This window comes from Erinaceus europaeus, chromosome 12 (assembly GCF_950295315.1).
Source record: "Erinaceus europaeus chromosome 12, mEriEur2.1, whole genome shotgun sequence".
NCBI classification, from domain to species: Eukaryota; Metazoa; Chordata; class Mammalia; order Eulipotyphla; family Erinaceidae; genus Erinaceus; species Erinaceus europaeus.
This window is the reverse complement of record NC_080173.1, coordinates 46,849,489-46,875,854: the sequence shown is the minus strand read 5'-3', so window position 1 is coordinate 46,875,854 and position 26,366 is coordinate 46,849,489. Positions and strand designations below refer to the sequence as shown.

Sequence of the window (26,366 nt, the reverse complement as noted above, 5' to 3'; positions counted from 1 at the left end):
AACACACTGGCAGCCAGTCTCTGAAAGAAGGAAGGATGTGAGGCCCCCAGCAGGGCCCCGCTGCAGGCTAGCATAGAGATTGTTGTTTACACTTATAAGCCAGAAGCACACACTTCCCTGTTTGGGAGGGGTAAGAGGGTGGGGAAACCCAGAGGGAATTTGCTTTCCAGTCTTGTGCTGGGAGGTTGGGGTGGTGGGAGTGGGAAGAGGGATGAGATTGGGCTGACCAACCCTAAGATGCCCAAAATGCCCCACATAGTCTCCAGTCTGGTGACAGAATCGTTGGCATTGTGTCAAAGGAGCCACGTATTTGCTCACACAGCAAAATACTCGCCTTTAACCCACAACACACGTGCCCCCCTTTCCTCTCCACTGGGCCCCAAATAGGTAGGTGAGGCACACAGATGATAGCCACATCTGAAAACTTTTTTTTTAATTTAACTTTTTTAATTTTTATTTATTTGATACAGACAGAAATTGAGAGGAAAGGGGAGATAAAGGAGACAGAGAGACACCTACAACACTGCTTCACCACTTGTGAAGCTTTCCCTCTACAGGTGGGGACCAAGGGCTCGAACGCAAGTCCTTGTGTACTATACGTGCACTCAACCAGGTGTACCACCACCCGGCCCCTAATTTTATTTATTATTGCTAGAGACAGAGAGAAATTGAGAGGGATGGGGAGATGGAGAGGGAGAGAGACAGAGAGATATCTGCAGGCCTACTTCACCACTTGTGAAGCTTTTCCCCAGCAGGTGGGGACCAGGGACTTGAACCCAGGTCCTTGTGCACTGTAGTGTGTGCGCTTAACCAGGTGTGCTACTGCCTGGTCCCCATCTGAAAACTTTTGAAGCTTCTCCATTTGCCTCATTTTGACTTGGATTGTTAATGAGAGAAGCAAGCCAACAGGTCAGAATTCTAGAAACCTCACTGAACCCAAAGGTGACTTATCCACCATCTGACCATATATTGTTAAGTGAAAAGGAAATGCCATCTCTTTTCAGTTCAGAAATAACCCTTGAGGGCGGGGGGTAGATAGCATAATGGTTATGCAAAGAGACTCTCATGCCTGAGGCTCTAAAGTTCCAGGTTTAGTCCCCCACCACAAGCCAGAGCTGTTTTTGCTCTGGTAAAAAGAAGAAAGAAATACTCTTGCTTTGTGCAAAACACAGCCCACCCAACATGAATTCAGGCCTAACAGAAGTGGGGGACAGGAACTTACACCCCTACTCCCCACATATGCCCCACCCACCCACTCTGGAGAGCTAAGGACCTGAAATTAGTGGAAGGAATTTCTAGGGTTATTGGGATGTGAGGATGAATCAAGGTCCCAGGGATTTCTCAGCAGGAGTCCTGTAATTTCAGCTTGAAGCACCCCCTCCCAGACCCTGTTCTCCCTGGGGAAGCCTGACGCAGCCACTGCTGGAATCCATTAGGCTCTGGAGGCACCCAGCCCCTGCAGAATGTGTGGGAAAGCAGTCTGTTCTTACACCCACACGGAAAATTCTATTTCTCTTCCTCTCCCCAGAGACAGAGCTGGCAACTCTGCCCCTAGGTCCTCAGCCCAGCTCTACAGGGGCTTCTGAGGATGTACCTCTCAGTGCACAGCAAAGAGTTCTCCCGATTCAAGGCCCACGGGTTACGTGCCACCCCATTTTTGTTAGTTTCTCCCTGCATGGAGTGAGGGAGACCTGGCCACAGGCTGGGCAAGGAAACCAAGGTTTAGACCTGAACCGTCGCCTTGAAGCTTGCCAGCCCATAGCTTGATCTGTTCTTCCTGGGTTTCTGGTGCCCCCAGTAGTGAGTGGAAACTATTCCTCTGTGCAGCTCTCCTCTGAGTCAAGCCTTTTTTTTTTTTTTTTGTTCTGCCCATATTTGGTGGCGATTTGGTGGCTGGGCAGCCATCCAGGGCACAGCTGCAAGAGGAAGCTGCGCCAAGCAGCCTGGCCCTGAGGAGCAAAATCTTTCTGTCCCCTTCAGGTCCCCTGTCCCCTCAGGGGCCCCTTCAGAGATGGATGCTGAACTGCTAGGAAGGGAGTTAGTACTCTGTTTTTCCTTTGGGTCCCCAAGAGAAGAATTCTTTCTCAGATGTTTTTGTAGTTGGAGAATTATTTTTGCCATTGCTTTGAGAAGACTTCCCCTCCCAACTTCCCCCTTTCCTGGGAATTTCCTCCCTTGACTCCAAAGCCTTCAGCAGTGACTGGCAACCCTCAGAAAACAAACAAGAAAACAGAGATGCCTGCCAGAGTCCTGAGCTCACGTTGTGTAGGGGTTTCCCTTAGAACTCACCCATGTGGCCCCTGCCAGGAGCAGGGGGCTGGGGGGCTCCTTGCTGTTAGAGCCAAATGGTGGCTGGTGGCTCTTAACTGTTTCGCCTCCCTCAGCAGGAACTGAGGAGCTGAGGGCGGGCTTCAAACAGGCAGCTCACCTTACACTGAGGTCAGGGGGTGGTGCAGGCAGAGGTCACAAGCTACATCCCCAAATTTGCCCTGGAAAGTGAGGGAGGGGTGCGAGTTGGGGCATTTTGGCCCAATTAAGTTCCAAAGTTTTTTTTTATTATTATGATTTTTTTTTCCTCCGGGGTTACTGCTGGGGCTCGGTGCCTCTATAAGTCCACTGCTCCTGGAGGCCATTTTTTTCCTTTTTGTTGCCCTTGTTGTTTTTTATCGTTGTTGTAGTTATTATTATCATTGTTACTGATGTTGTTGTTAGATAGGAGAGAAAGAAATGGAGAGAGATGGGGAAGACAGAGAGAGGGAGAGAAAGATACCTACAGACCTGCTTCACCACCTGTGAAGCGAACCCCCTGCAGTTGGGGAACCGGGGTCTTGAACCGGGATCTTCACGCCACTTGCGCTTAATCCGCTGCGCTACAGACCGGCCCCCCAAAAAACATTTTTAAGTGACTGTCTTTTTATTTGATTTGATAGAGAGAAATTGAGGGGGCCGGTTGTGGCACACCTGGTTGAATGCACATTATAATGTACAAGGACCTAGGTTCAAGCCGTGGGTCCTCAGCTACAGGGGGAAAGCTTCACAAGTGGTGAAGAAAAATTGCGAGGGAGGGGAGATAGAAAGGGACAGAGAGACACCTTCACTCGTGAAGTTTTTCCCCTGCAGGTGGAGATAGGGGCTTGAACCTGGATCCCTATGCATGCTAATGCACTTAATCGAGTATGCCCCCACCCAACCTCTCCAAAGGTTTTTGTATGATGATGACTCTCCTCTTTCTTTCCCCAGGGTTGAGTTCCAGAATAAATTCTACAGCGGGAATGGTTTCAAGTTCCTGCCCTTCTCCTTCGAGCACATTCGAGACGGGAAGTTTGATGAGTGAGCCCCTTGTGAGGCTGTACCCCCGCTGCCCTCCTCCTCCACGGTGATGCCTATTGGTTGTGATCCCTAAGTGCTAGGGCATTTGTGACATCCCTGCCACCCCTCCTCCAGCCATCTGTGAGTCATTTAGATAGCCCCAGCCCTCAGGGGTCTCCTGCCACCTCTGGTTTTGTGTGTAGTGCAGTGATTTTTCTAGAAAGAAGCTGGCCTCAGGCTGTCTGTTACAGCCACTAAGCACTAGCAGTGCCCTCTAGGCCTCAGCTGGCCCCTTCTCTGTCCTTTGGTGGTGAGCCTGTCTGTGCATGTACATGTGAGCCCCAAGCCCTTGGGACATCTTGCCTAATAGTGGATAGGAGCGCCTTCACCCTCCACACCTAGGTCTTGAGCCTCAGCTCCTGCTATTCTAGTTATGAGTTTGGGCAGGGTGCTTTTTAACACACCCCATCTTGGATTAACAAGGCTTGGTCCAGGAAGATAGTATCACTGGCCTTTGCCACCCACTCCCACCAGTCTTCAGAGCACTTGTTAATCAGGAATTCAGCTAGACCCAACTCTGCCATCATGCATGACTCCTCCCTGTCACACATACCTCCAAGGTCCCCAGATACCACCTTCCTAATCACTACCCAGCCATCTCCTCCACCTCCTCCTCTTCCTCTCTCCCAGAACCTTCCCCACTCCATTTGCACCCAACATGATTTGACAGAGCTGGGAGTAACCCAGAACAGGTCCTCACTGGCCCTTTGGTTGGCTGCCTCTCAGGCCATGTGTGGCCCTGGTGAAGACCCCCAGGCCTCTCCTGACCTTCAATCATGAGTCTTCATGCAGGACTGTAGTCGAACAGGGTGTTTCTGCTGCAGGCAGGCCTGCCTTGCTTTGCCCACCTCTGCCTCTCCTGTCTCCGCATTGATCCAAGGTCAAGGGGGGTCCTGGGCAGGGATGTCTGTGTTTATGGCTTGCTGATAGGAGGTGACTGGCAGGGCTGCCACTGCATGTAGTTGTGAGGTGTGTGTGGCCTTACCCTGTAGGCTGGTGGTGGGTCCTCCAAAGGGCCCACCTTCACTGTCACCCCCATGATGACCATGCTGTGGACTGAGGACCTTTTAATCATGTGTTGGCATAGCAGCTCTGGCTGCTTCAGCTAACTTGATCCCCACTCCTTTCTGTGGTTGAGATAACCCCATAATCAACCATAATCCCTGCCCTCCTCCCACCCTGTCTTTTCAAAGTGAGCTGCTCACTGGACTCCTGGGCTGGGCCTGCCTGGGCCTGGGTTGCCTCAGCTTTACTTAGCACTGGCCAGTGTCACCTGACTCAGACCTTGTACAGAGTCCCCTCCCTGCTGGTCCCTGTGGTTTATGTGATGATCTTTGCTCTGTGTGCAGTAGGGTTGGAAGCAGAGTTCTTTGTCAGAAATCCTGCCCGAAGCCCTTCTGTTTAGACATCCCTGCTGTGCTGAATAAAGTGTTTGACTCAACCTGGGAATCTGCCTGTTTCTATGCTCACAGCCCCTAGCACCCCACACCCTTCACATCCCTCCTGCAGCATTTCTACTTTTCTCTGTGAGGGGGAGGGGGAAGCCATAGCTGGGGGCCAGAAGATAGTTTGCCTGGTAGAATGCACACTTTACCACGTGAGAGGACACAAGTTTGAGCCCCCAAGCATCACCTGAGAGCTCTATGCTTAGCACTGACTGAGTTTTATGAACACTGGAACAGGATAGTGATGTCAAGTTCATTTGGAGCAGTGGGATCTAGCTGGCACAACCCCAGCAGGGGGGAGGGGGAGCCACAGCTGTGCTGGCCTTGAGTAAGTAATTAGTCTGTGAAATTCTCACCTTATCTCAAATTGCTTATCTCAAGGTGCCTCCACTCCTAGAAGCCAAGGCAGCTTTGCCGACCCTATCACTGGGGGTGAGTGGCTCAGAGGCTGGCTTCACCTCCTCTTCCCTCACTGTACACCCAAACAACCAGGGGGAGAAGGGCCAGGGCAACACACACAGGCATGCTCTACTAGGTGCAGTGACACACACACACAGGCATGCTCTACTAGGTGCAGTGACACACACAGGCATGCTCTACTAGGTGCAGTGACACACACACACACACAGGCATGCTCTACTAGGTGCAGTGACACACACACACAGGCATGCTCTACTAGGTGCAGTGACACACACACACACAGGCATGCTCTACTAGGTGCAGTGACACACACAGGCATGCTCTACTAGGTGCAGTGACACACACACACACAGGCATGCTCTACTAGGTGCAGTGACACACACACACACACTGGCACACACACACACACACACAGGCTTGCTCTACTAGGTGCAGTGGCCTGGCTATTTTGAGCCCAGCTGTCCCTGCTTTGGTGTAAGTGGAGGCTTAGTGTGGGCTCCTGGGGCAGCTGGAGAATGTGAAGTGCTGGGCAGGCAGGCGAACAGCCAGCAGACTGTCCAAGCAGGTGGGGTGGGCAGAGAGGACCTTCTCTCTCTCACTGCTACGCACAGCACCCACATTCTTTCTCAGCACACACACAGCCTCTCCAGGCCTGTTTCCTGGGGCCTGCAGTGCAGCGGCTACACAGAAATGTGAGCGGCAAGCTGACAAGATGGGCAGGGACAAGCAGGAAAACCCTGTTAATTTTGTTCTTTATAACTCCAGCCTCAAGGCCTCCCCTCCTTGACAGGGACTGTGGCCCAGAATCTACCAGGCTTCTCAGAAAGTCTATAAAGTCAATGCTGTGGTTTCTTTCCCTCTCTTTGCATATCCACACCTCCCTCCCCTCCCCTTCTCATCAGCCTGCAGTGTTAAAGCACTGGAGATAATAATTTAAAAAAAAGAAAGAAAATGGAATGGAAAACTAGAATGGAAATTCTGGGGTGGTCTGGGAAGTGGCATAGTGGATAAAGGGTTGGACACTGAAGCATAGGGTCCTGACTTCAATCCCCAGCAGCACATGTACCAGAGTGATGTCTGGACCTTTCTCCTCCTATCCCTCTCAATAAATATTTTTAAAAATGAAATTCTGGGTGGTCCAGGAGGTGGCGCAGTGGATAAAGCATTGAACTCTCAAGCATGAGGTCTTGAGTTCAATCCCCAGCAGCACATGTACCAGAGTGATATCTGGTTCTTTCTCTCTCCTCCTTTCTCATCAATCAATAAATAAAATCTTTAAAAAAAAAAAAAAAAAGGAGGGGTCGGGCGGTAGTGCATCGGGTTAAGCGCACATGGCACAAAGCGCAATGACTAGCATAAGGATCTTGGTTCAAGCCCCTGGCTCCCCACCTGCAGGGGAGTCGCTTCATGGGTGGTGAAGCAGGTCTATAGGTGTCTTTCTCTCCCCCTCTCTGTCTTCTCCTCCTCTCTCGGATTCTCTTTGTCCTATCCAACAGCAAACGACATCAACAACAACAATAATGACCACAACAAGGCTACAACAACAAGGGCAACAAAAGGGTGGGGAGGCCTCCAGGAGCAGTGGATTCATGGTACAGGCACTGAGCCCCAGCAATAACCCTGGAGGCAAAAAAAAAAAAAGAAAGAAAGACATTCTGGTAAATGAGTTCTTTTAACCTCAACTCTGTTACCCAGAAAAGGAAGCCTGAAAAGAATCGATATTTAGTGGTCTGGGAGGTGGCGCAGTGGATAAGGCTTTGGACTCTAAAGCATGAGGTCCCGAGTTCAGTTCCCAGCAACACATGTACCAGAGTGATGTCTGGTTCTTTATCTCTCTCCTATCATTTTTCATGAATAAATAAACTCTTTTTAAAAAGAACAGATATTTAGAAGCTATGGAATAGAATTAAATTGTGGTCCAGGAGGCGGCACAGTGGATAAAGCATTAGACTTTCAAGCATGAGAAGATCCTGAGTTCAATCCCGGCAGCACGTGTACGAGAATGATCTCTCTCCTCCCATCTCATTAACAAAATCTTTAAAAAAAAAAAAATTTAAGTCGAGTCTAGAAATAGGGGTGGGGTGGTGGCTCATCTGGTTAAGTGCACGTACTACCATATACAAGGACCCAGGTTCAATCCCCCAGCCCCTACCCTCAGGAGGAGAGCTTCACAAGCAATGAAGCAATGCTGCAGGTGTCTCTATCTCCTGTGCCTTCTCAATTTCTCTCTGTCCTATCAAATAAAATAAAGTTTAAAGGGAGTCAGGTGATAGTGCAGTGGGTTAAGTACACGTGGCACAAAGCGCAAGGACTGGTGTAAGGATCACGGTTCAAGCTCCCGGCTCCCCACCTGCAGGGAGGGAGGTTCGCTTCACAAGCGGTAAAGCAGGTCTGGAGGTGTCTATCTTTCTCTCCCCCTCTATGTCTTCCCCTCCTCCCTTGATTCTCTGTCTTATCCAGTAACAACAACAGCAACAACAATAGAAAAATAATGGCCACCAGGAGCAGTGGATTTGTAGTGTAGGCACTGAGCACCAGCAATAACCCTGGAGGCATAAAAAAAATTTTAAAAAAAAGAAAAGAGGGAGTTGGGCTGTAGCACAGCGGGTTAAGCGCAGGTGGCGCAAAGCACAAAGACTGGCATAAAGATCCCAGTTCGAACCCCGGCTCCCCACCTGCAGGGGAGTCGCTTCACAGGCGGTGAAGCAGGTCTGCAGGTGTCTGTCTTTCCTCCTCTCTGTCTTCCCCTCCTCTCTCCATTTCTCTCTGTCCTATCCAACAACAATGACATCAATAACAACAATAACCACAACAACTATAAAACAAGGGCGACAAAAAGGGGGGATGGAAAATGGCCTCCAGGAGCAGTGGATTTGTGGTGCAGGCACCGAGCCCAAGCAATAACCCTGGAGGCAAAAATAAAATAAGAGCTAAAACTATAACTAATAGCCAGGAGAACTTTGAGGCTTCCTTGAGAACTTAGTGATCTGCCTGTCCTCCCAGCCTATCCAAGGTATGTCGTAGGTGTGAGCTGCTCCCTAGTGGCCAGATGGGGAAGGACTCATTCCTTCTCCCAGGCAAGGATAGTATCCTGTGACAGGCAAGCTACTTGAATTGATAAGGGGAAGGGATAAGGACCCTGGAAGTATTCTGGGGTGCCCAGGCAGAAGAAGCCCACTAGAAACTAAACTGGAAATGAGATGGAGAGCAGAGACTCCAACAAATTTGTCTGATACACACTGAGAAAGTAATAAAACTTTACACTGGAAAAGAATCAAAGGACCTGGGAGTTAGTATGTTAGAACACAGAATTTATACACCTGAGGCTCCAGAGGCTGTAAATTTAATCCCTAGAATTACCAATTCCAGAGCTGGATAGTGCTCTGATTTCTGTCCTCTCTTATAGTAAACAGTAATTTTATTAATTTTTTTAAGTGAAGCCCAGGCTGGGGAGACAGCATAATAATTATGCAAAAGACTTGCATGCTGTGCTTGCTTCAGCAGCACATATACTAAAATTGAAACGATACAGAGTAGATTAGCATATCCCCTGCTCAAAAGACTTGCTTGCCTGAGGCTCCAAGGTCCCAGGTTCAATCTCCAGCACCACCATAAACCAGGGCTGAGCAGTGCTCTGGTCTTGCTGTCTCTTTCCATCTATATCTGTCTTTCTCATCAAAATAAAATAAAATGAACATTTTAAAAGAATATGGGATGGGGGCCGGGTGGTAGTGCAGAGGATTAAGCACACATGGGTAAAACGCACAGAGCATGAACCGGAGTAAGGATCCCGGTTCGAGCCCCCTGACTCCCCACCTGCAGGGGGGTTGTGAAACAGGTCAGCAGGTGTCTGTCTTTCTCTCCCCCTCTATGTCTTCCCTTCCTCTCTCGATTTCTCTCTGTCCTGTCCAGCAGCAACAACAGCAATAGCAGCAATGACAATAGCGCAAAGAGACTCCTTGAGGTTCTAAAGTCTCAAGTTCCAGTGCTATGGTCTCTGTCTCATTCTGAAAAAGTTAGCCTAGAGCAGTGAAGCCCTGGTGCCAAAATATAAATAAACCAGAAGATATGCAGAATTATTCTAGAGAAAAGTATTTTCTATGGGGTCCACCACTCCCTGCCCATAGAAGCAGCCTGAAAGTTCACTTTTAGGTAAGAGCCACTCTGAAAGTTTAGAGGTCTGGTTTCTAACCCTTGGTCTGCTCTCCTACTAGTTACTGAAATTGTCCTAGTAGCTTCCTTTCTCTGGCCCTTGGTTTAGAATATGTATAAGGAAAAGAACTCCTCCAGGCCTGTCCTGCTGCTGCTACCCTTTAAGGTCAAGTGGAGAACCCCTAGTGTAACTACAGGGAGGCACACGGTAGCGCAGCAGGTTAAACGCACATGGTGCAAAGTGCAAGGACCAGCTCAAGGATCTCGGTTCAAGCCCCCAGCTCCCCACCTGCAGGGGGTCGCTTCACAAGCGGTGAAGCAGATCTGCAGGTGTCTATCTTTCTCTCCCCCTTTCTGTCTTCCCCTCCTCTCTCTATTTCTCTCTGTCCTACCCAACAACAACAACAGCTATGATAACAATAACTACAGCAAGCACAACAAGGGCAACAAAATGGGAAAAATGGCCTCCAGGAGCAGTGGATTCTTAGTGCAAGCACCAAGGCCCAGTGATAACCCTGGAGACAAAGAGGAAAAAAAAGTAATTACAGATATCTGTATAGGGTTTGAAACACATCTGTAAATTTCAAGCTTAATTCCCACTCCCCCATCTGTTTGTATGGACTTGAGGGCTTAGAACTGTTAACCTTTCACCACTCCTCCACACAACAGTCAAGTCCTCAGTCTTCAACTGCAAATAATTACCAGCCTTAAAACCAATCGTAGTGGGGGGTCAGGTGGTACCTCAGTGGGTTAAGCACACATGAAGGACTGGCATAAGGATCCCGGTTTGAGGCCCCGATTTCCCACCTGAAGGAGGGTCAGTGCACAGGCGGTGAAGCAGGTCTGCAGGTGTCTTTCTCTCCCCCTCTGTCTTCCCCTCCTCTCTCAATTTCTTTCTGTCCTATCCAACAACAATGACAGTAATGATAACAATAATAATAACAACAACAATGATAAACAACAGAGCAACAAAAGGGAAAAAATAGCTACCAGGAGCAGTGGATTCATGGTACAGGCACCGAGCCCCAGCAATAACCCTGGAGACAAAAAAAAAAAAAAAAAACATCATAGTGGGGCCGGGTGGTGGCGTACCTGGTTGAGTGCACATTTTACAATGTGCAAAGACCCCGGTTTGAGCCCCTGATACCCACCTGTAGGGGGAAAGTTTGTGAGTGGTGAAGCAGAGCTGCAGGTGTCTCTCTCCTCCTTCTCCTTCTCCTTCTTCTTTTTTTTAAGATTATTTATTTATTAGAAAGGTAGGAGGAGGGGGGGAGAGAGAAAGAACCAGACATCACTCTGGTACATGTGCTGCCAGGGATCAGACTCAGGACTTCATACTTGAGAGTCTAATGCTTAACACTGTGCCACCTCCTGGACCACTCTCTCTCCCTCTTTATCACCCCCTTCCTTCTCAATTTCTGGCTATCTCTAGCCAATAAATAAATAAAGACTAAAAAATTATTTAAAAGAATTAAATGCCATTTTAAAAAAATCTGGAGTTGGACGGTAGCACAGCGGGTTAAGCACAGGTGTCGCAAAGCTCAAGGACCATTGTAAGGATCCGGGTTCAAGCCCCCAGCTCCCCACCTGCAGGGGAGTCACTTCACAAGCAGTGAAGCAGGTCTGCAGGTGTCTATCTTTCTCGCCCCCTCTCTGTCTTCCCCTCCTCTCTCCATTTCTCTCTAACCTATCCAACAACGGCGACATCAATAACAACAACAGGGAGTCAGGCAGCGCAGCAGATTTAGCGCAGGTGGCACAAAACACAAGGACCAGCATAAGGATCCCGGTTCGAGCCCCCGGCTCCCCACCTGAAGGGGGGGGGTCCCTTCATAGACGGTGAAGCAGGTCTGCAGGTGTCTTTCTCCCTCTCTGTCTTCCCCTCCTCTCTCCATTTCTCTCTGTCCTATCTAACAATGACATCAATAACAATAATAACTAAAACAACAATGAAAAGCAAGGGCAATAAAAGGGAAAATAAATATAAAAAGTAAACTAAAACAACAACAAAACAAGGGCCACAAAAGTGAATAAATAAACATTTTTTTAAACCATCATAGTGTAGTGCTTAGAAAAATTATCTTTACATGTTCTATCAGGACTTATGTAAGAAACACTTGTGATATGCAAGAAGGACCCTCACTGTGGGATGGGGCTCAGAAATCTGGGGTGCAAACTCCTCTAGGTCTGCTGCACCAATAAATCCCTGTTTTCCTGAACCCTGATTACAAGCCCTGCCCCCTGACCAGTTCAGACTCACATGGTTCTTCCCTCCTCCAATTCCCCAAACTTTCAGTCCCTTATATCTGCCTAGCTATTTATTTCTTTACCTTATGGGATCTTCATCTACATTTCTCTGTCCAGTGATCCGGGAGGTGGCACAGTGGATACGGCACTGAACTCGCAAGCATTTCCCTGTCGAGAATGATTGCTCTCCCTCTCTCCTGGCCAACCCCAACTTAATTCAGATTAAATGTCACTTCCTTTAGAAGACCTTAGGCAACGTAACCCTGTATTTCTTCACAGCATCACAACTAAAGTAAATAGATTTGTTTATATATGTAGTCATTTGTAATCTATTTATTTTTGATTGAGAGGGAAGAGGGAGATTGAAAGGGAAAGAGACACCTGCAGCTCTGCCTCACTACAAGTGGTTACCAGAGGCTTGAACCGAGGTCCCTGCACACTGCAATGTGTACGCTCAGCCAGGTGCGCCACCACCCAGTCCCTAAATAAGTAATAACTATTTAGTGGTCCGGGAGGTGGCGCAGTGGATAAAGCACTGGACTCTCAAGAGTGAGGTCCCGAGTTCAATCCCCGGTAGCACATGTACCAGAAAGATGTCTGGTTCTTTCTCTCTTTCCTATCTTTCTCATTAATTAATAAAAAAGTAATAAATATTTACATAAATATTTGGCTTCGAGGTCTTCTGAAGAGGGGATGTCTGTTCCCGGTACCCCTCCAAATAAATACTGATTGGAGGGGTGGGCTGATTGGAAAGAAAGTGATTTTGCATGTGAAAAGAACATTGTACCTGAAGGCGCTAATGAAGCACCATGAGCCACTTCTAGCCTGAACTTTCCGCGTTAAAGGGGTCACGCGGTGCCGCACCCAGTGCAGTCAGCAGACACCCTCTCGGCGCTATCCGGGACCGGAAGTGCGTCCCCTAGCGGCTGACCGGCGCTGGCACTTCGGCCCCACGTGACCTGGGACCCGCCGCTGATTGGACGCGGGCCGCCCCGCCCCCGGTCCCGAGTTCTGAAGTGGTTCTCTGCAGGCGGCGGGCAGCGGAGCGGAGACCGAGACCGCTGGCCCATGGAGGTGGTGGCGGTGGCCGCCGCCCTGGGGCTCCTGCTCCTGGCCGGGGCGCAGGGCTCGGTCGAGAACGAAGTCCGGGAGACAGAGGCGGTGCGGGAGCTACTTGCCCGGCTTCTGGGACCCGAGCTGGCGGCCTCCTTCTCGGTGTGGGTGAAGCGCGCCCTGGCGGCTGCGTCGGGCCTGGACACCTACCGCCTGAGCGGCGGCGGCGCGGGGGCGCGGGTGCAGGTGCTCGGCTCCACCGGCGTGGCCGCCGCTGCGGGGCTGCACCGCTACCTGCGCGACTTCTGCGGCTGCCACGTGGCCTGGTCGGGCTCGCAGCTACACCTGCCGCAGCCGCTGCCCGCGGTGCCGGGGGAGCTGACGGAGACCACGCCCAACAGGTACGGGGACTGGACCCGGTCCTCACGCCCTTCACTTCTGCCCCCATTCTGCCCCCACTTCTGCCTTCGGCCGCCACCCCCAGAGCCCCCATTCTCTGAGCCCCCGCCTCTCCCTAACGCTAGAGTGGCCTCTGAGGAACCGAACCGAGTAAGACCCAGAGAGGAGTGCTGGCCTCAGTGTTGCGCTGCTCTGCTTTCAAATCCTAGCTCTTCTAAAGTCACTTTGCTTCTCGAGCCTCGGTTGGCTCATCTGAAAAATGGAAACAGGACATCAATCAACGCTGACAGGATGATGGGGCTAGAGTTCGTGATGCATAACTGTTGATCAGTAAATGGCATTCCTTTCCTTCCCCGCCCTCTTTGAAGATGCTAACTGAGGAGTGACAGCGCCCGGCTCACGGGCTTGCCCCGCTGGACTGAGGTGAAGTGTTCGCACATCTGTCTCTCATTTAGACTGTGGGGAAAGGAGCTTCCGCTTTGCAGGACAGGGACAAACTTTGTCATATGGCACTGAAACGCTTTGCATGGCAGGGGCTCTGGAGAAGTTGAAGGAAAGTGGAATCCCTTCTCCCAAGTACCAGTGAAAATACAGGGCCCTGGGGGAGTGGGTGGGCACCTCAGAAACTCAGGCACCCAGAGTGACTCAGCCGCCCCCAAAGGGAGGCAGTGAAGGCTCTCCCCTCTAGTCTAGAGCTGGTGTGGGAGTGGAGGGGTGTTCAAGCTGGTGTTCAAGTGGAGGGGTCTCAGAGCTCTTCAGGATCATGGACACCAGGAGTGAGGGAGGGGGCGATCCTCTTGCCCGCTCCCAGGCCATGCCCCTGCCCACAGGTACCGCTATTACCAGAACGTGTGCACGCAGAGCTACTCCTTCGTGTGGTGGGACTGGGCCCGCTGGGAGCAGGAGATTGACTGGATGGCACTGAATGGCATCAACCTGGCACTGGCCTGGAATGGCCAGGAGGCCATCTGGCAGCGGGTGCGTGCCCAATGCACCAGACAGCCCAGGTGCCCCCACCTCCCCCTCTGGCACGCAGAGAATAAGAGCTCCCGAAATGTTCGTGGTGTGTATGATGGCGCTCCAACCTTGAACGCTAGTGTTGCACTTCCTGATTACAAGCCCTGCGCTCTGACCAGTTCAGCCTCACATGGTCCTTCCCTCCTCCAGCTTCCCAACCTTCCAGTCCCTCATATCTGCCCAGCTATTTATTTCTTTGCCTTCTGGGGTCTTCATCTGCCTTTCCCTGTCCAGTGCTCCAGGAGGCGGCACAGTGGAATGGGCTTCCACTGCTGAGACAAACACAAAGGAGCACTTGTCGTAGGCTGGATGCCAGCACCTCACTTGTAAACTCTAAAAACCTGGAGCTCCTCTCTCTTCCCAAACCCCTACCCCCACCCGCAGCAGCCGCTTCTGCGGGGTCCCTCTTAGTAGCAGCCATTGACCTGCCTCATCCTCTCCATCCTTTTTCAAGACCCCAGTTCAGGCTCACTCCTCATCCTGGACCCCCACAGTAGTCTCTGAACAGGACTTCCTGGCTCTCCATGTCCTGTGCCCATCCCATCCCATAGGGTGGCCTTTCCTTTAACATCTGGCCTTCTCAGCTCAGCCGGGCCCAGAGTGCTCAGGCTGCCCCTGGGCTGTTGAAGTTCCCAGTAGAGTTGTCCCCACCCATCCTTCTCTCCGGTGAAGACTCCCTCCCTGCCCTGGGGAGACCTCCTTCATGCCTAACCTCACTCCTGGGACAAGGGGGCTAAGGGGCAGCAGTTGCATTTTGCTAGTAGCCCTAGGGTGTAGCACAGAGAAGAAATCATAATGCTTGATAAATAAATGCGCGGGCTAGTGGGGATGATTCTATTTACATGTTGGGGGGCTCTACCTCCTCCTCAGGTGTACCTGGAACTGGGCCTGACCCAGTCAGAGATTGACGGGCACTTTACTGGCCCTGCCTTCCTGGCCTGGGCGCGCATGGGCAATCTGCACAGTTGGGGTGGCCCCCTGCCCCGCTCATGGCACCTCAAGGAGATTTACCTGCAGGTAAAAGGCTGGGGTAAGACGGGGAGAGCCGAAGCAGGACACTCTCAGGCTCAAAGGAGGTTGGGCTTTGGGCTGATTCAGGGCTCCTAACTGGGCTGTTGTGGGAAGTCTGTGTCCTGGGGGCCAGGCTGACAGCTCTTCTTGCTGATCTTCCCAGCACCGGATCCTGGACCGGATGCGTTCCTTTGGCATGATCCCTGTGCTGCCTGCATTCGCCGGACATGTCCCCAAGGCTCTCACCAGGTGAGTGCTCACCCTTCCCACTCAGCTCTGTTGTAGATTATATTTTTTCCCTGGAAGGATATGATTTTTAAAAGTTTATTAATGAGAGAGTGAGAGTATGAGAACCAGAGCATCACTCAGACATGTGCAATGCTGGGATTCCAACTTGGGGCCTCATGCTTTCAAGTCCAGTGCAGTAGTACTGCACCACTTCCCTGGCCAATGAAGGGGGCTGTGATTTAGAGTAATTCCTACTGGATATAGACCTGGGCTTGCTCTCTGGCTCTGCTAATGAATTGTTGTGTGACTTTGGACAGATTACATGACTGCTCTGTGCCTCAGATCTTTTTTTAATATTTTTATTTGTTCTTAATATTTTATTTATTTTGGATGGTGATAGGAAGAGAGAGTTAGAGAGAGAAATAGACCTGAAACACTACTTCATAACTTATGGAGCTTTCCCATGGCAGGTGTAAGCCTGAGGCTTGAACTCAGATCCCTGTGCATTATTTTATTATTAATTTTTTAAAGATTTTATGTATTTATTAATGAGAAAGGTAAGAGAAGAGCGAGAGAACCAGACATCATTCTGGTACATGTGCGGCCGGGGATTGAACTCGGGACCTCATGGTTCAGAATCAAGTGCTTTATTCACTGTGCCACTTCCTGGACCACTGTCATTATTTTTTTTTAATATTTATTTATTCCCTTTTGTTGCCCTTGTTGTTTTATTGTTGTAGTTATTATTGTTGTTGTCGTTGTTGGATAGGACAGAGAGAAATGGAGAGAGGAGGGGAAGACAGAGAGGAGGAGAGAAAGACACCTGCAGATCTGCTTCACCGCCTGTGAAGCGACTCCCCTGCAGGTGGGGAGCCAGGGTTCGAACCGGGATCCTTATGCCGGTCCTTGTGCTTTGCGCCACCTGCGCTTAACCTGCTGCGCTACAGCCCGACTCCCTCTACTTCAGTTTTCTGACTAGAAATCTATATAACTTGGGAGCTGGGGAGAGGGCCAGCATAGTGGTTATGTGAACAACTTGCACGCCTGAGGCTCTGAATTCCTAGGTTCAATCCCTACCACCACCAGAAGCCAGAGCTGTGCAGTGCTCTGGTTAAAAAAAAACAAAAAAAAACTATATAGTGGTCCGGGAGGTGGCACAGTGGATAGGGCTTTGGGCTCTTAAGTTCAGTTCCTGTCAGCACATGTACCAGAGTGATGTCTGATTCTTTCTCTCTCTCCTATCATTTCTCATGAATAAATAAATAAAATCTTTAAAAATTAATAAATAAACCTGTATAGCTTGGCACAAAGCATGTAACAGCTCTTATGAATGATAATAGGCTGCCCATATATTTGCTATCCTTCCTGCCTCTCTGTGCTATCCAACTTCTTATGTGATTAGGATAATTCTTTTTTTAATATTTTATTTATTTATTTATTTATTTTGGATAGAGATAGAAATCGAGAAGAAAGGAGAAGATAGGGAGAGACACAGAGAGATACCTGCAGTACTGCTTCACCTCTTGTGAAGCTTCCCTCCTGTAGGTGGGGGGCTTGACCCAGGTCCTTGTGCATTACCTCCTGGCCCCAGGATAATTTAATGTTTAGCTGAAACCTCTCCTTTGGGAAGTCTTGCAGAGCCCCCAGCGTTGGTCTCTACCTCCTTTGTGCTGTAAGCACCTGGTTCCCACCACTCTCACCGTTTAGGGACTGAATCCCTTCCTAATTGGAGAGCAGCTTACTTAGTAAACAGCTGAATGGCTATCTGGCTGTGTGGAGCTGCAGGGGAGAAGCTTTGCAAGTGGAGAAGCAATGCTGCAACTGTCTCTCTCTCTCTCCTTATCTCTCTAGATCTCTCTCTCTTTTTTTTTTAAATCTTTTTTTAATTATTATTATTTTTTAACCAGAGCACCGCTCAGCTCTGGCTTATGGTGGTGCAGGGGATTGAACTTGGGACTTTGGAGCCTCAGGCATGAGAGTCTGTTTGCATAACCATTATGCTATCTACCCCTGCCCTCTCTCTCTTTTTAAAGATTTTATTTATTTATTTATTTATTTATTTATTTAGGAGAGAGAGAGAAGGAGCCAGACATCACTCTGGTTCATGTGCTGCCATGGATCGAACTCAGGACCTCATGCTTAAGAGTCCATGAATCCACTGCACCACCTCCCAGACCACTCACCTTCTGTCTCCTCCTTCCTTCTCAATTTCTTTTTTAAAATTTTTTATTTTAGTTTATTTATTTATTATTGGATAAAGACAGAGAGAAGGGAGTCGGGCTGTAGCGCAGCGGGTTAAGCGCAGGTGGTGCAAAGCACAAGGACCGGCATAAGGATCCCGGTTCGAACCCCGGCTCCCCACCTGCAGGGGAGTCGCTTCACAGGCAGTGAAGCAGGTCTGCAGGTGTCTATCTTTCTCTCCCCCTCTCTGTCTTCCCCTCCTCTCTCCATTTCTCTCTGTCCTATCCAACAACGACAACAACAATAATAACTACAACAATGAAACAACAAGGGCAACAAAAGGGAATAAATAAAATAAATTAAAAAAAAAAAGACAGAGAGAAATTGAGAGGGGAGAGGAAGAGAGGCAGAAAGACACCTGCAGCTCTACTTCACCACTGTCAAGTTTTCCTCCTGTAGGTGGGGACCAGAGGCTTGAACTCAGTTCCTTTAGCACTGTAGTGTGTGCCCTTAACCAGGTGCACCACTGCCTGGCCCCCTCTCTCGATTTCTGGCTGTCTCTATCCAATAAATAAATTAAAATAATTTTTTTTTTAAATATTTATTTATTCCTTTTTGTTGCCCTTGTTGTTTTATTGTTAGCTATTGATGTCGTCGTCATGGTTGGATAGGACAGAGAGAAATGGAGAGAGGAGAGGTAGACAGAGGGGGAGAGAAAGACAGACACCTGCAGACCTGCTTCACCGCCTATGAAGCGACTCCCCTGCAGGTGGGGAGCCGGGGGCTCGAACCGGGATCCTTACGCAGGTCCTGGCGATTTGCGCCACGTTCGCTTAACCCACTGCGCCACCGCCCGACTCCCAAATTAAAATAATTTTTAAGGGAGTCGGGTGTAGCACAGCGGGTTAAGCACACGTGATGGATGCGAAGCACAAGGACGGGCTTAAGGATCCCAGTTTGAGCCCTGGCTCCCCTCCTGCAGGGGAGTCGCTTCACAGGCGGTGACACAGGTCTGCAGGTGTTTATCTCTCCCCCTCTCTGTCTTCCTCTCTTCTCTCCATTTCTCTCTGTCCTATCTAACAGCAACGACGTCAATAATAACAACAATAACTACCACAACAATAAAAAACAACAAGGGCAACAAAAGGGAAAATAAATAAATAAATATAAAAGAATTTTTTTTAAATAATAGTAATAAAAAAAAAAAGAAGAAGTAGTTCGGGAGGTGGGAAAGTGGATAAAGCATCGGACTCTCAAGCATGAGGTCATGAGTTCAATCCCTGGCAGCACGTGTGCCAGAGTGATGTCTGGTTCTTTCTCTCTCCTCCTATCTTTCTCATAAATAAATAAAATCTTTAAAAGAAGAAGAAGAGAGCTCCAGGCACAAGGCACAGTATATGTAAAGGCATTGAGGCATGAGAAACCAGAATGAATCCCAGAAACTGCAGATGAACCGGTGATGAGTATGGCACAAGCTTCCAGCAAATATCTGAACTTTCACCTGCATTCCCCTAGGGTGTTCCCTCGGATCAATGTCACCCAGATGGGCAGTTGGGGAAATTTCAACTGTTCCTACTCTTGCTCGTTCCTCCTGGCTGCAGACGACCCTTTATTCCCAGTGATCGGGAGCCTCTTCCTGCGGGAGCTGACCAAAGAGTTTGGCACAGATCATATCTATGGGGCTGACACTTTCAATGAGATGCAGCCCCCCTCCTCAGAGCCCTCCTACCTGGCTGCTGCCACCGCTGCTGTCTACCAAGCCATGACCATAGGTTCGGTGCTGGGGGAGGTGGAGAAGGGCAGTCCCTGCCCCGGGTCCTTGGGAGATAGGGGCGGTAGGAGGGACACCCTCTCACCGTCACACATAGTATTTTAAGGGTGACCAGGCATATGTCCACATGTGCCATCTGATTTAACCACTGTGGTTTCAACAGTCTCGATCCCTGGCACTGCCCCTCCTGCTCATGTGACCTACAGGTTGTCTCCTGTTGGGTTGTCCGCCCTCAGGACAGAGTGACATCTGAATCCCTAAAATTACTCAGAGAGACATAAGTTGTGTGTTTTACTGAGACCCTCAAGGTATCTCCATCGTCTGTGTACCCCTAAGGGAGGGGAACGAACAGTGGAACACCCCTTTAAGGGCCAGAAGCCTTTTGACAGCAAGTTTTCCAGTACATCAAGAATTCCAGATCACAAAGGAATTGATTCAGGCAGGAGGCAGGACAGACAGTGCCAGAGCAAGCATCTTTAGGGTTTGGGGGGGTAGTAACTAAGTCTTACACATTCTAGATCTCACTTTAGCATCTCTTTGTCTATTGTGCCTCACTGAACTCTTCTCTCACATACCAGAGGTTAAGGGTTAACCCAGGAGCTTTTGCTCTTTAACCCCATCCATGCTTGATTTACCGAATTAGGCATAAAGTAGACAGTAAGTCTGAAATCATCAAATATCTAGTTGGAATGTGCTGCTACAGTCTCCCTCCCAGGACCTCCATTGCTTCAACTGCAAAACAGGACTGCCTTCTAGTAGCGTAATGACTGGCCCGGAGTACAGTGCCACGAAGTGCTGGCCGTTGAAAAGACTATACAGTGGTCCAAGAGGTGGCGCAGTGGATAAAGCATTGGACTCTCAAGCAGGAGGTCCCAAGTTCAATCCCTGGCAGCACGTGTACCAGAGTGATGGCTGGTTCTTTCTCTCTCTCCTCCTACCTTTCTCATTAATAAATAAATAAAAATATTTAAAAGCCAAACGATAAAAAAAAAAATCTTTTTAAAAAAAAAGAGAGAGAGAGAAAGAAAAGACTATATAGTGGTGATACAGAAGACTCTTGAGGTTCCAGGTTCCGCCCCCAGCACTGCCATAAGCACCAGTAGTGCTGTGGCAAACAAGAAGGAGGAGGAGGAGAAGAAAAGTAAAAGGAGGGGGTCAGGCAGTGCAAGGATCACAGTCCAGTCCCTCAGCCCCCGCCTACAGGGGGGTTTCTTCACAAGCAGTGAAGCAGGTCTACAGGTGCCTTTCTCCCTCTTTATATCCCCCTCCTCTCTCGATTTCTCTTTTTCCTATCCAGTAAAAATGGAAAAAACAGCTGCCAGGAGCAGGCACCAAACCCCAGCGATAATCCTGGAGGGGGGGGGAAGCAGAAAAGGAAGAAAGAGGGAAAGGAAGAAAAGAACAAGAGGAAGAAAAAAATAATAATAAGTATTTAGTAGCTCCCTCTGTAGGTTAGGAGACGTACTCAATGGTAGGTGCCATTCCTGGCACACAGATGTGACTCCAGTGCTCTCACCTACTATTTGCAGAGGTGGGTAGTGAAGGGGTCAGGTAGTTTGGTTGAGACAGATTGGCCCAGGCATCCTTGAACAGAGCTGCTCCAAGTGTCACCCAGACAGGCAGCATCATACCACTGATCTCACTACCCCTTTTTTTGCCTCCAGAGTTATAGCTGGTGCCTGCACTACAAATCCACTGCTCCTGGAGGCTATTTTTCTCATTTTGTTGCCCTCCCTTGTTGTTGTTATTGTTGCCATTGCTACTGGTGGTGGTGGTGAATAGGACAGAGAGAAATCACAACCTGTGAAGCAAACCCCCTGCAGGTGGGGAGCTGGGGCTCAAACCAGGATCTTTGCGCCGGTCTTTATGCTTTGCGCCATGTGTGTTTAACTTGCCCTACCACCCGACCCCCATGGTCTGCACATTGCACATTCTTAGGCCCCACACCTGAATCAGAGTCACTGGGGTCAGAGCTCAGAAATCTTTGTGTGGGATTTTTTTCTTCTTCTTTTTTTTTTTTTTTTTTTGCCACCAGGGTTATCACTGTGGCTCAGTGCCTGCACTACAGATCCACTGTCCTTGAGGTCATTTTTCCCATTTTGTTGCCCTTGTAGTTGTTATTGTTGTTATAGCTATTATAGCTGTTGTTGGATAAGACAGAGGGAAATCGAGAGGAGGGGAAGACAGAGAGAAGGAGAGAAAGACACTTGCTAAGCGAGCCTCCTGCAGGTGGGGAACTGGGAGATCTAACTGGGATCCTTGCACTGGTCCTTGTGTTTCACACCATATACACTTAACCTGCTGTGCCCAGCCACTTTGTTTTGTTTTAAGATGTATTTATTAATGATAGAGAGGATCAGAATATCATTCTGGTATATACATGCTGGGGATCAAACTCAAGAACTCATGCTTGAGAGTCCACACTATCTACTGTGCTACCACCTCCCAGACTGCATGAATCTTGTTTTTTGTCTCCCTTCCCCCCCCCGCTTTATCATTATATTGGGGTCTTAATGCTTTACAGTATAGTTGACACATGGGTACAATTTCTCATCCCCCTGATCAGTGTCTGCAAAACACTCTCACTCCCGACTTAGGTCTTTTTCCACCATCATGTACCAGAACCCCAAAGCCTCATGGGCCCTCCTCCCCATTTCCCCAAAGTCCTTTGATTTGGTATAGTAGGAATTTGTGTTCTAACCACTGCTCACTGTAATTTCAATTTTCAGAAAGCTTAGCAGTGCTATCCTGGAGCTCTTTGTTGGGAGAAAGAGAAGGTTAGGTTTGACCCCGTGCCCTGCTGGCTGCGGGGGTTACAGGTGAAGGAGTGCTGTGGCAGTCACTTAGCTTCGCTGGACCTTTGTTGCCTAATCTGTAAAATGGGGTGAATGTTCTGAATGCTCACCCCCTCTTCTTATCACCTCTCTCCTGTCTCTCCCCCTCCACCACAGTGGATCCCGAGGCTGTGTGGCTGTTCCAAGGCTGGCTCTTCCAGCACCAGCCGGAGTTCTGGGGGCCCGCCCAGGTGGGGGCAGTGTTGAAGGCCGTGCCCCGCGGCCGCCTCCTGGTTTTGGACCTATTTGCTGAGACCAAACCCATGTACATCCACACGGCCTCCTTCCAGGGCCAGCCCTTCATCTGGTGCATGCTGCACAACTTCGGGGGCAACCACGGCCTGTTTGGGGCCCTGGAGGCAGTGAACCGTGGTGCCGCAACTGCCCGCCTCTTCCCCAACTCCACCATGGTGGGCACGGGCATGGCTCCTGAGGGCATTGGCCAGAACGAGGTGGTCTACGCCCTCATGGCCGAGCTGGGCTGGCGGAAGGAGCCAGTGGCCGATTTGGGGACCTGGGTGAGCAGCTTTGCTACCAGGAGGTATGGGGTCTCCCATCGGGAAGCAGAAGCGGCTTGGAGACTGCTGCTCCGGAGCGTGTACAACTGCTCAGGGGACACCTGCACGGGGCATAATCGCAGCCCGCTGGTCAAGCGGCCCTCCCTGCAGATGGTTACTGCCGTCTGGTACAACCGATCCGATGTTTTTGAGGCCTGGCGGCTGCTGCTAACAGCTACCCCAACCCTGGCCACCAGCCCAGCCTTCCGCTACGACCTGCTGGATGTCACTCGCCAGGCAGCCCAGGAGCTGGTGAGTTTGTACTACTGGGAGGCGAGAGCTGCCTACCTGAAACAGGAGCTGGTTCCCCTGATGAGAGCAGGAGGCATCCTGGCCTACGAGCTCCTGCCCGCACTGGACAAGGTGCTGGGCAGTGACAGGCGCTTCCTGCTGGGCACCTGGCTGGAGCAGGCCCGCAGGGCAGCAGTCAGTGAGGCTGAGGGCCACTTCTACGAGCAGAACAGCCGCTACCAGCTGACACTGTGGGGCCCAACGGGCAATATCCTAGACTACGCCAACAAGCAGCTGGCAGGCCTGGTGAGTGACTACTATACTCCCCGCTGGCGGCTCTTCATGGAGACCTTGGTGGAGAGCCTGGTGCAAGGCACCCCCTTCCAACAGCGCCAGTTTGACCAGAAAGTCTTCCAGCTGGAGCAGGCCTTTGTCCTTGGCACACAGAGTTATACTAGCCAGCCCCAAGGTGACACTGTAGGCCTGGTCAAGGGATTCTTCCTCAAATATTACCCCCGGTGGGTGGGTGGATCCTTGTGACTAATTAGCCACCCCTAGGCCAGGCCCTCCCACAGCTCCAGTCTAAGGCTGGTCCACTGGGCCTGGAACTAGAAAAGCATTGCAGGCGGGCCCCAGACCTGAGCAGAGGAGCCCAAGGCCTGCTGGTGGATCAGGCACTGGATACTCCCCTCCTCTGCCACCCTGAATTTGCGATCAGAGTGCTGTTTTAATGTAGTTTAATAAACTGATGAATCACTTGGGTCTGTCAGAATGTCACTACTATGGTATCAGAGCTATATCCTGGGCACTGGAAGGCTGGGGAAATAGCATAAGTTTATACAAACAACTTGCAGGTGTGAGGCTTTGAGGTCCCAGGTTCAATCCCCAGGACCACCATAAGCCAGAGCCAAACAGTGCTCTGGTCTTTCTCTGTGTATCTTTCTTATTAAAATAAATTTTAAAAACCTGTATACTGGAATGGGGCCAGTTCTCACCACTCCCTAGTCTTAACCTTATCTTTTTTTTTTTTCTAAATCAAGGATTTTTAAAAAATATTTATTAATAAGAAAGGAGGAGAGAGAGAGAAGGAACCAGACATCACTCTGGAACATGTGCTGCTGGGGATTGAACTCAGGACCTCATGTTTGAGAGTCCAATGCTTTATCCACTTCGCCACCTCCCAGACCACAAGGATTTTTTTTTTCTTTTTTAATTTCTTTATTGGAGGATTAATGTTTTACATTCAACAGTAAATATAATAGTGTGTACATGCATAACATTTCTCAGTTTTCCACATAACAATACAACCCCCACTAGGTCCTCTGTCATCCTTCTTGGACCTGTACTCTTCCCACCCAACCACCCCAGAGTCTTTTACTTCAGTGCAATACGCCAACTACAGTTCAGGTTCTACTTGTGTTTTCTCTTTTGATCTTGTTTTTCAACTTCTGCCTGAGAGTGAGATCATCCCCTATTCATCCTTCTGTTTCTGACTTATTTCACTTAACATGATATCTTCAAGCTCCATCCAAGATGGAGCTGAAAACAGTGAAGTCACCATTTTTTATAGCTGAGTAGTATTCCATTGTGTATATATACCACAACTTGCTCAGCCACTCATCTGTTGTTGGACACTTGGGTTGCTTCCAGGTCTTGGCTATTACCAGTTGTGCTGCTATGAGCATGGGTATAAATCTTTTCAGATGGGTGTGTTGGGTTCCTTAGGATATATCCCCAGGAGAGGAATTGCAGGATCATAGGGTAGGTCCATTTCTAGCCTTCTAAGAGTTCTCCAGATTGCTTTCCACAGGGGTTGGACCAATTTACATTCCCACCAGCAGTGCAGGAGTAACCATATCTTTTATTACATAATTCTGGTTGTTTCAAGTACTGGAACAGATAAATCCAGAGATAGAAAGTAGATTAGTAGTTGCTAGGGACTAGGAAAGGGAGAAAAGGGGTAATTGCTTAGAGTTTTTCTTAGAAATAAAGTGGACTGGGAGATGTCATAGTGGATAAAGTTTCTTTTTTTTTTTTAAATATTTTATTTATTCATGAGAAAGATAGGAAGAGAGAAAGAACCAGACATCACTCTGGTACATGAGCTGCCAGGGATTGAACTCAGGACCTCATGCTTGAGAGTCCAATGCTTTATCCACTGCGCCACCTCCTGGACCACAAAGTTTCATTTTTTAAAAATTCAGTTTATTCACTATTTATTTTTACCAGAGCACTGCTCAGCTCTGTCTTGTGGTGTGGGGGATTGAACCTGGGACCTTAGAGCCTCAAACATGAATCTGTTTGCATACCATTATGCTATCTCCCCCACATAGTTTCATTTTTTTCTCTTTTACTAATTAATTAATTTATTTATTTTTGCCTCCAGGGCTATTGTGGGAGCTCGGTGCTTGCACCACGAATCCACTGCTCCTGGAGGTTATTTTTTTCCCCTTTTGTTGCCCTTGTTGTTTTATCATTGTTTTAATTATTATTGTTGGTGTTGGATAGGACAGAGAGAAATGGGGAGTGGAGAGGAAGACAGAGGGGGGAGAGAAAGATAGACACCTGCAGACCTGCTTCACCGCTTGTGAAGTGACCCCCATGCATGTAGGGAGCTAAGGGCTCAAACCAGGATTCTCACTTGGGTCCTTGCACTTTGCACCATGTGTGCTTAACCCACAGCACTACTGCCCAACCCCCAGTTTCATTTTTTTAATATTTTACTATCTTATTTGATAGAGACAGTAAGAAATCGAGAGGTGGGGCCAGGTGGTGGCGCACCTGGTTAAGTACACGTTACAACGCACAAGGACTTGGGTTTAAGCCCCTAGTCCCCACCTGCAGGGCAAAAGCTTTGCAAGTGGTGAAGCAGTGTTGCAGGTGTCTCTCTGTCTCTATATATATAACCCCTTCCCTCTTGATTTCTGACTGTCTCTATCAAATAAATAAATAACAATAATAAATAAGTCGAGAGGGGAGGTGAGAGACGTGAAGAGAGACATCTGCAGCCCTGCTTCACCACTCAAAAAGCTTTTCCCTCTGCACATGGGGACCGGGGACTTGAACCTGAGTTCGTGTGCATTGTTAACTTGCACTCAACAGGTGCTCTACTCCCTGGTCCCCTATTTATTTATTTGGGTAGAAACAGAAAGAAATTGAGAGGGGAGTTGGGGGATAGAGAGGGAGAGAGACAGCTGTAACACTGCTTCACCACCACTTATGAAGCTTTCTCCCTGCGGGTAGGGGGCACAGGCTTGAATCCAGGTCCTTGTGCATTGTAACGTGCACTCAACTAGGTGCACCACCACCTGGCCCCTTGGATAAAATATTAAAATTGGAGGCATGAGGTCCCTAATTAAATCCCCAGCAGGGCATGTGCCAAAATGATGCTCTAGCTATCTCTCTCCCCACCTCTCTTCTTTCAACAATAAGTAAAATGGGAAAAAATAAG

General features: G+C 49.2%; 2 protein-coding genes and 1 pseudogene across 8 annotated transcripts in view; all 3 read left to right on the top strand.

Annotated features, from left to right (window-relative positions):
* ATP6V0A1 (ATPase H+ transporting V0 subunit a1) overlaps positions 1-4,810 on the top strand; it is a 90,586-nt gene extending 85,776 nt beyond the window's left edge. For all 7 annotated transcript variants that reach the window (XM_016193388.2, XM_060203484.1, XM_007535004.3 and 4 more), the window contains one exon: positions 3,241-4,810. In XM_016193388.2, the coding sequence (XP_016048874.1) occupies positions 3,241-3,334 (94 nt within the window). In that variant the 3' untranslated portion in view covers positions 3,335-4,810. The remainder of the gene's footprint in view (positions 1-3,240) is intronic.
* Positions 4,811-8,722: 3,912 nt separating this feature from the next.
* On the top strand, positions 8,723-8,792 carry LOC132542262 (U6 spliceosomal RNA; annotated as a pseudogene).
* A 3,847-nt stretch (positions 8,793-12,639) lies between these two features.
* On the top strand, positions 12,640-23,676 carry NAGLU (N-acetyl-alpha-glucosaminidase). The gene is made up of 6 exons (XM_007535024.3): positions 12,640-13,087; positions 13,916-14,063; positions 14,973-15,119; positions 15,277-15,362; positions 19,038-19,294; positions 22,245-23,676. Exons 1-6 carry the CDS (start codon positions 12,702-12,704, stop codon positions 23,453-23,455), a joined length of 2,235 nt encoding a protein of 744 aa, XP_007535086.1. The 5' UTR covers positions 12,640-12,701; the 3' UTR covers positions 23,456-23,676.
* The last annotated feature ends 2,690 nt before the right edge of the window (positions 23,677-26,366 follow it).

Coding starts and splice junctions, on each gene's coding strand:
- NAGLU (XM_007535024.3), top strand. CDS start 12,702: ATGGAGGTGGTGGCGGTGGCCGCCGCCCTGGGGCTCCTGCTCCTGGCC. Junction 15,363..19,037: donor GTCCCCAAGGCTCTCACCAG/GTGAGTGCTCAC, acceptor GCATTCCCCTAG/GGTGTTCCCTCGGATCAATG. Junction 19,295..22,244: donor CTACCAAGCCATGACCATAG/GTTCGGTGCTGG, acceptor CCTCCACCACAG/TGGATCCCGAGGCTGTGTGG.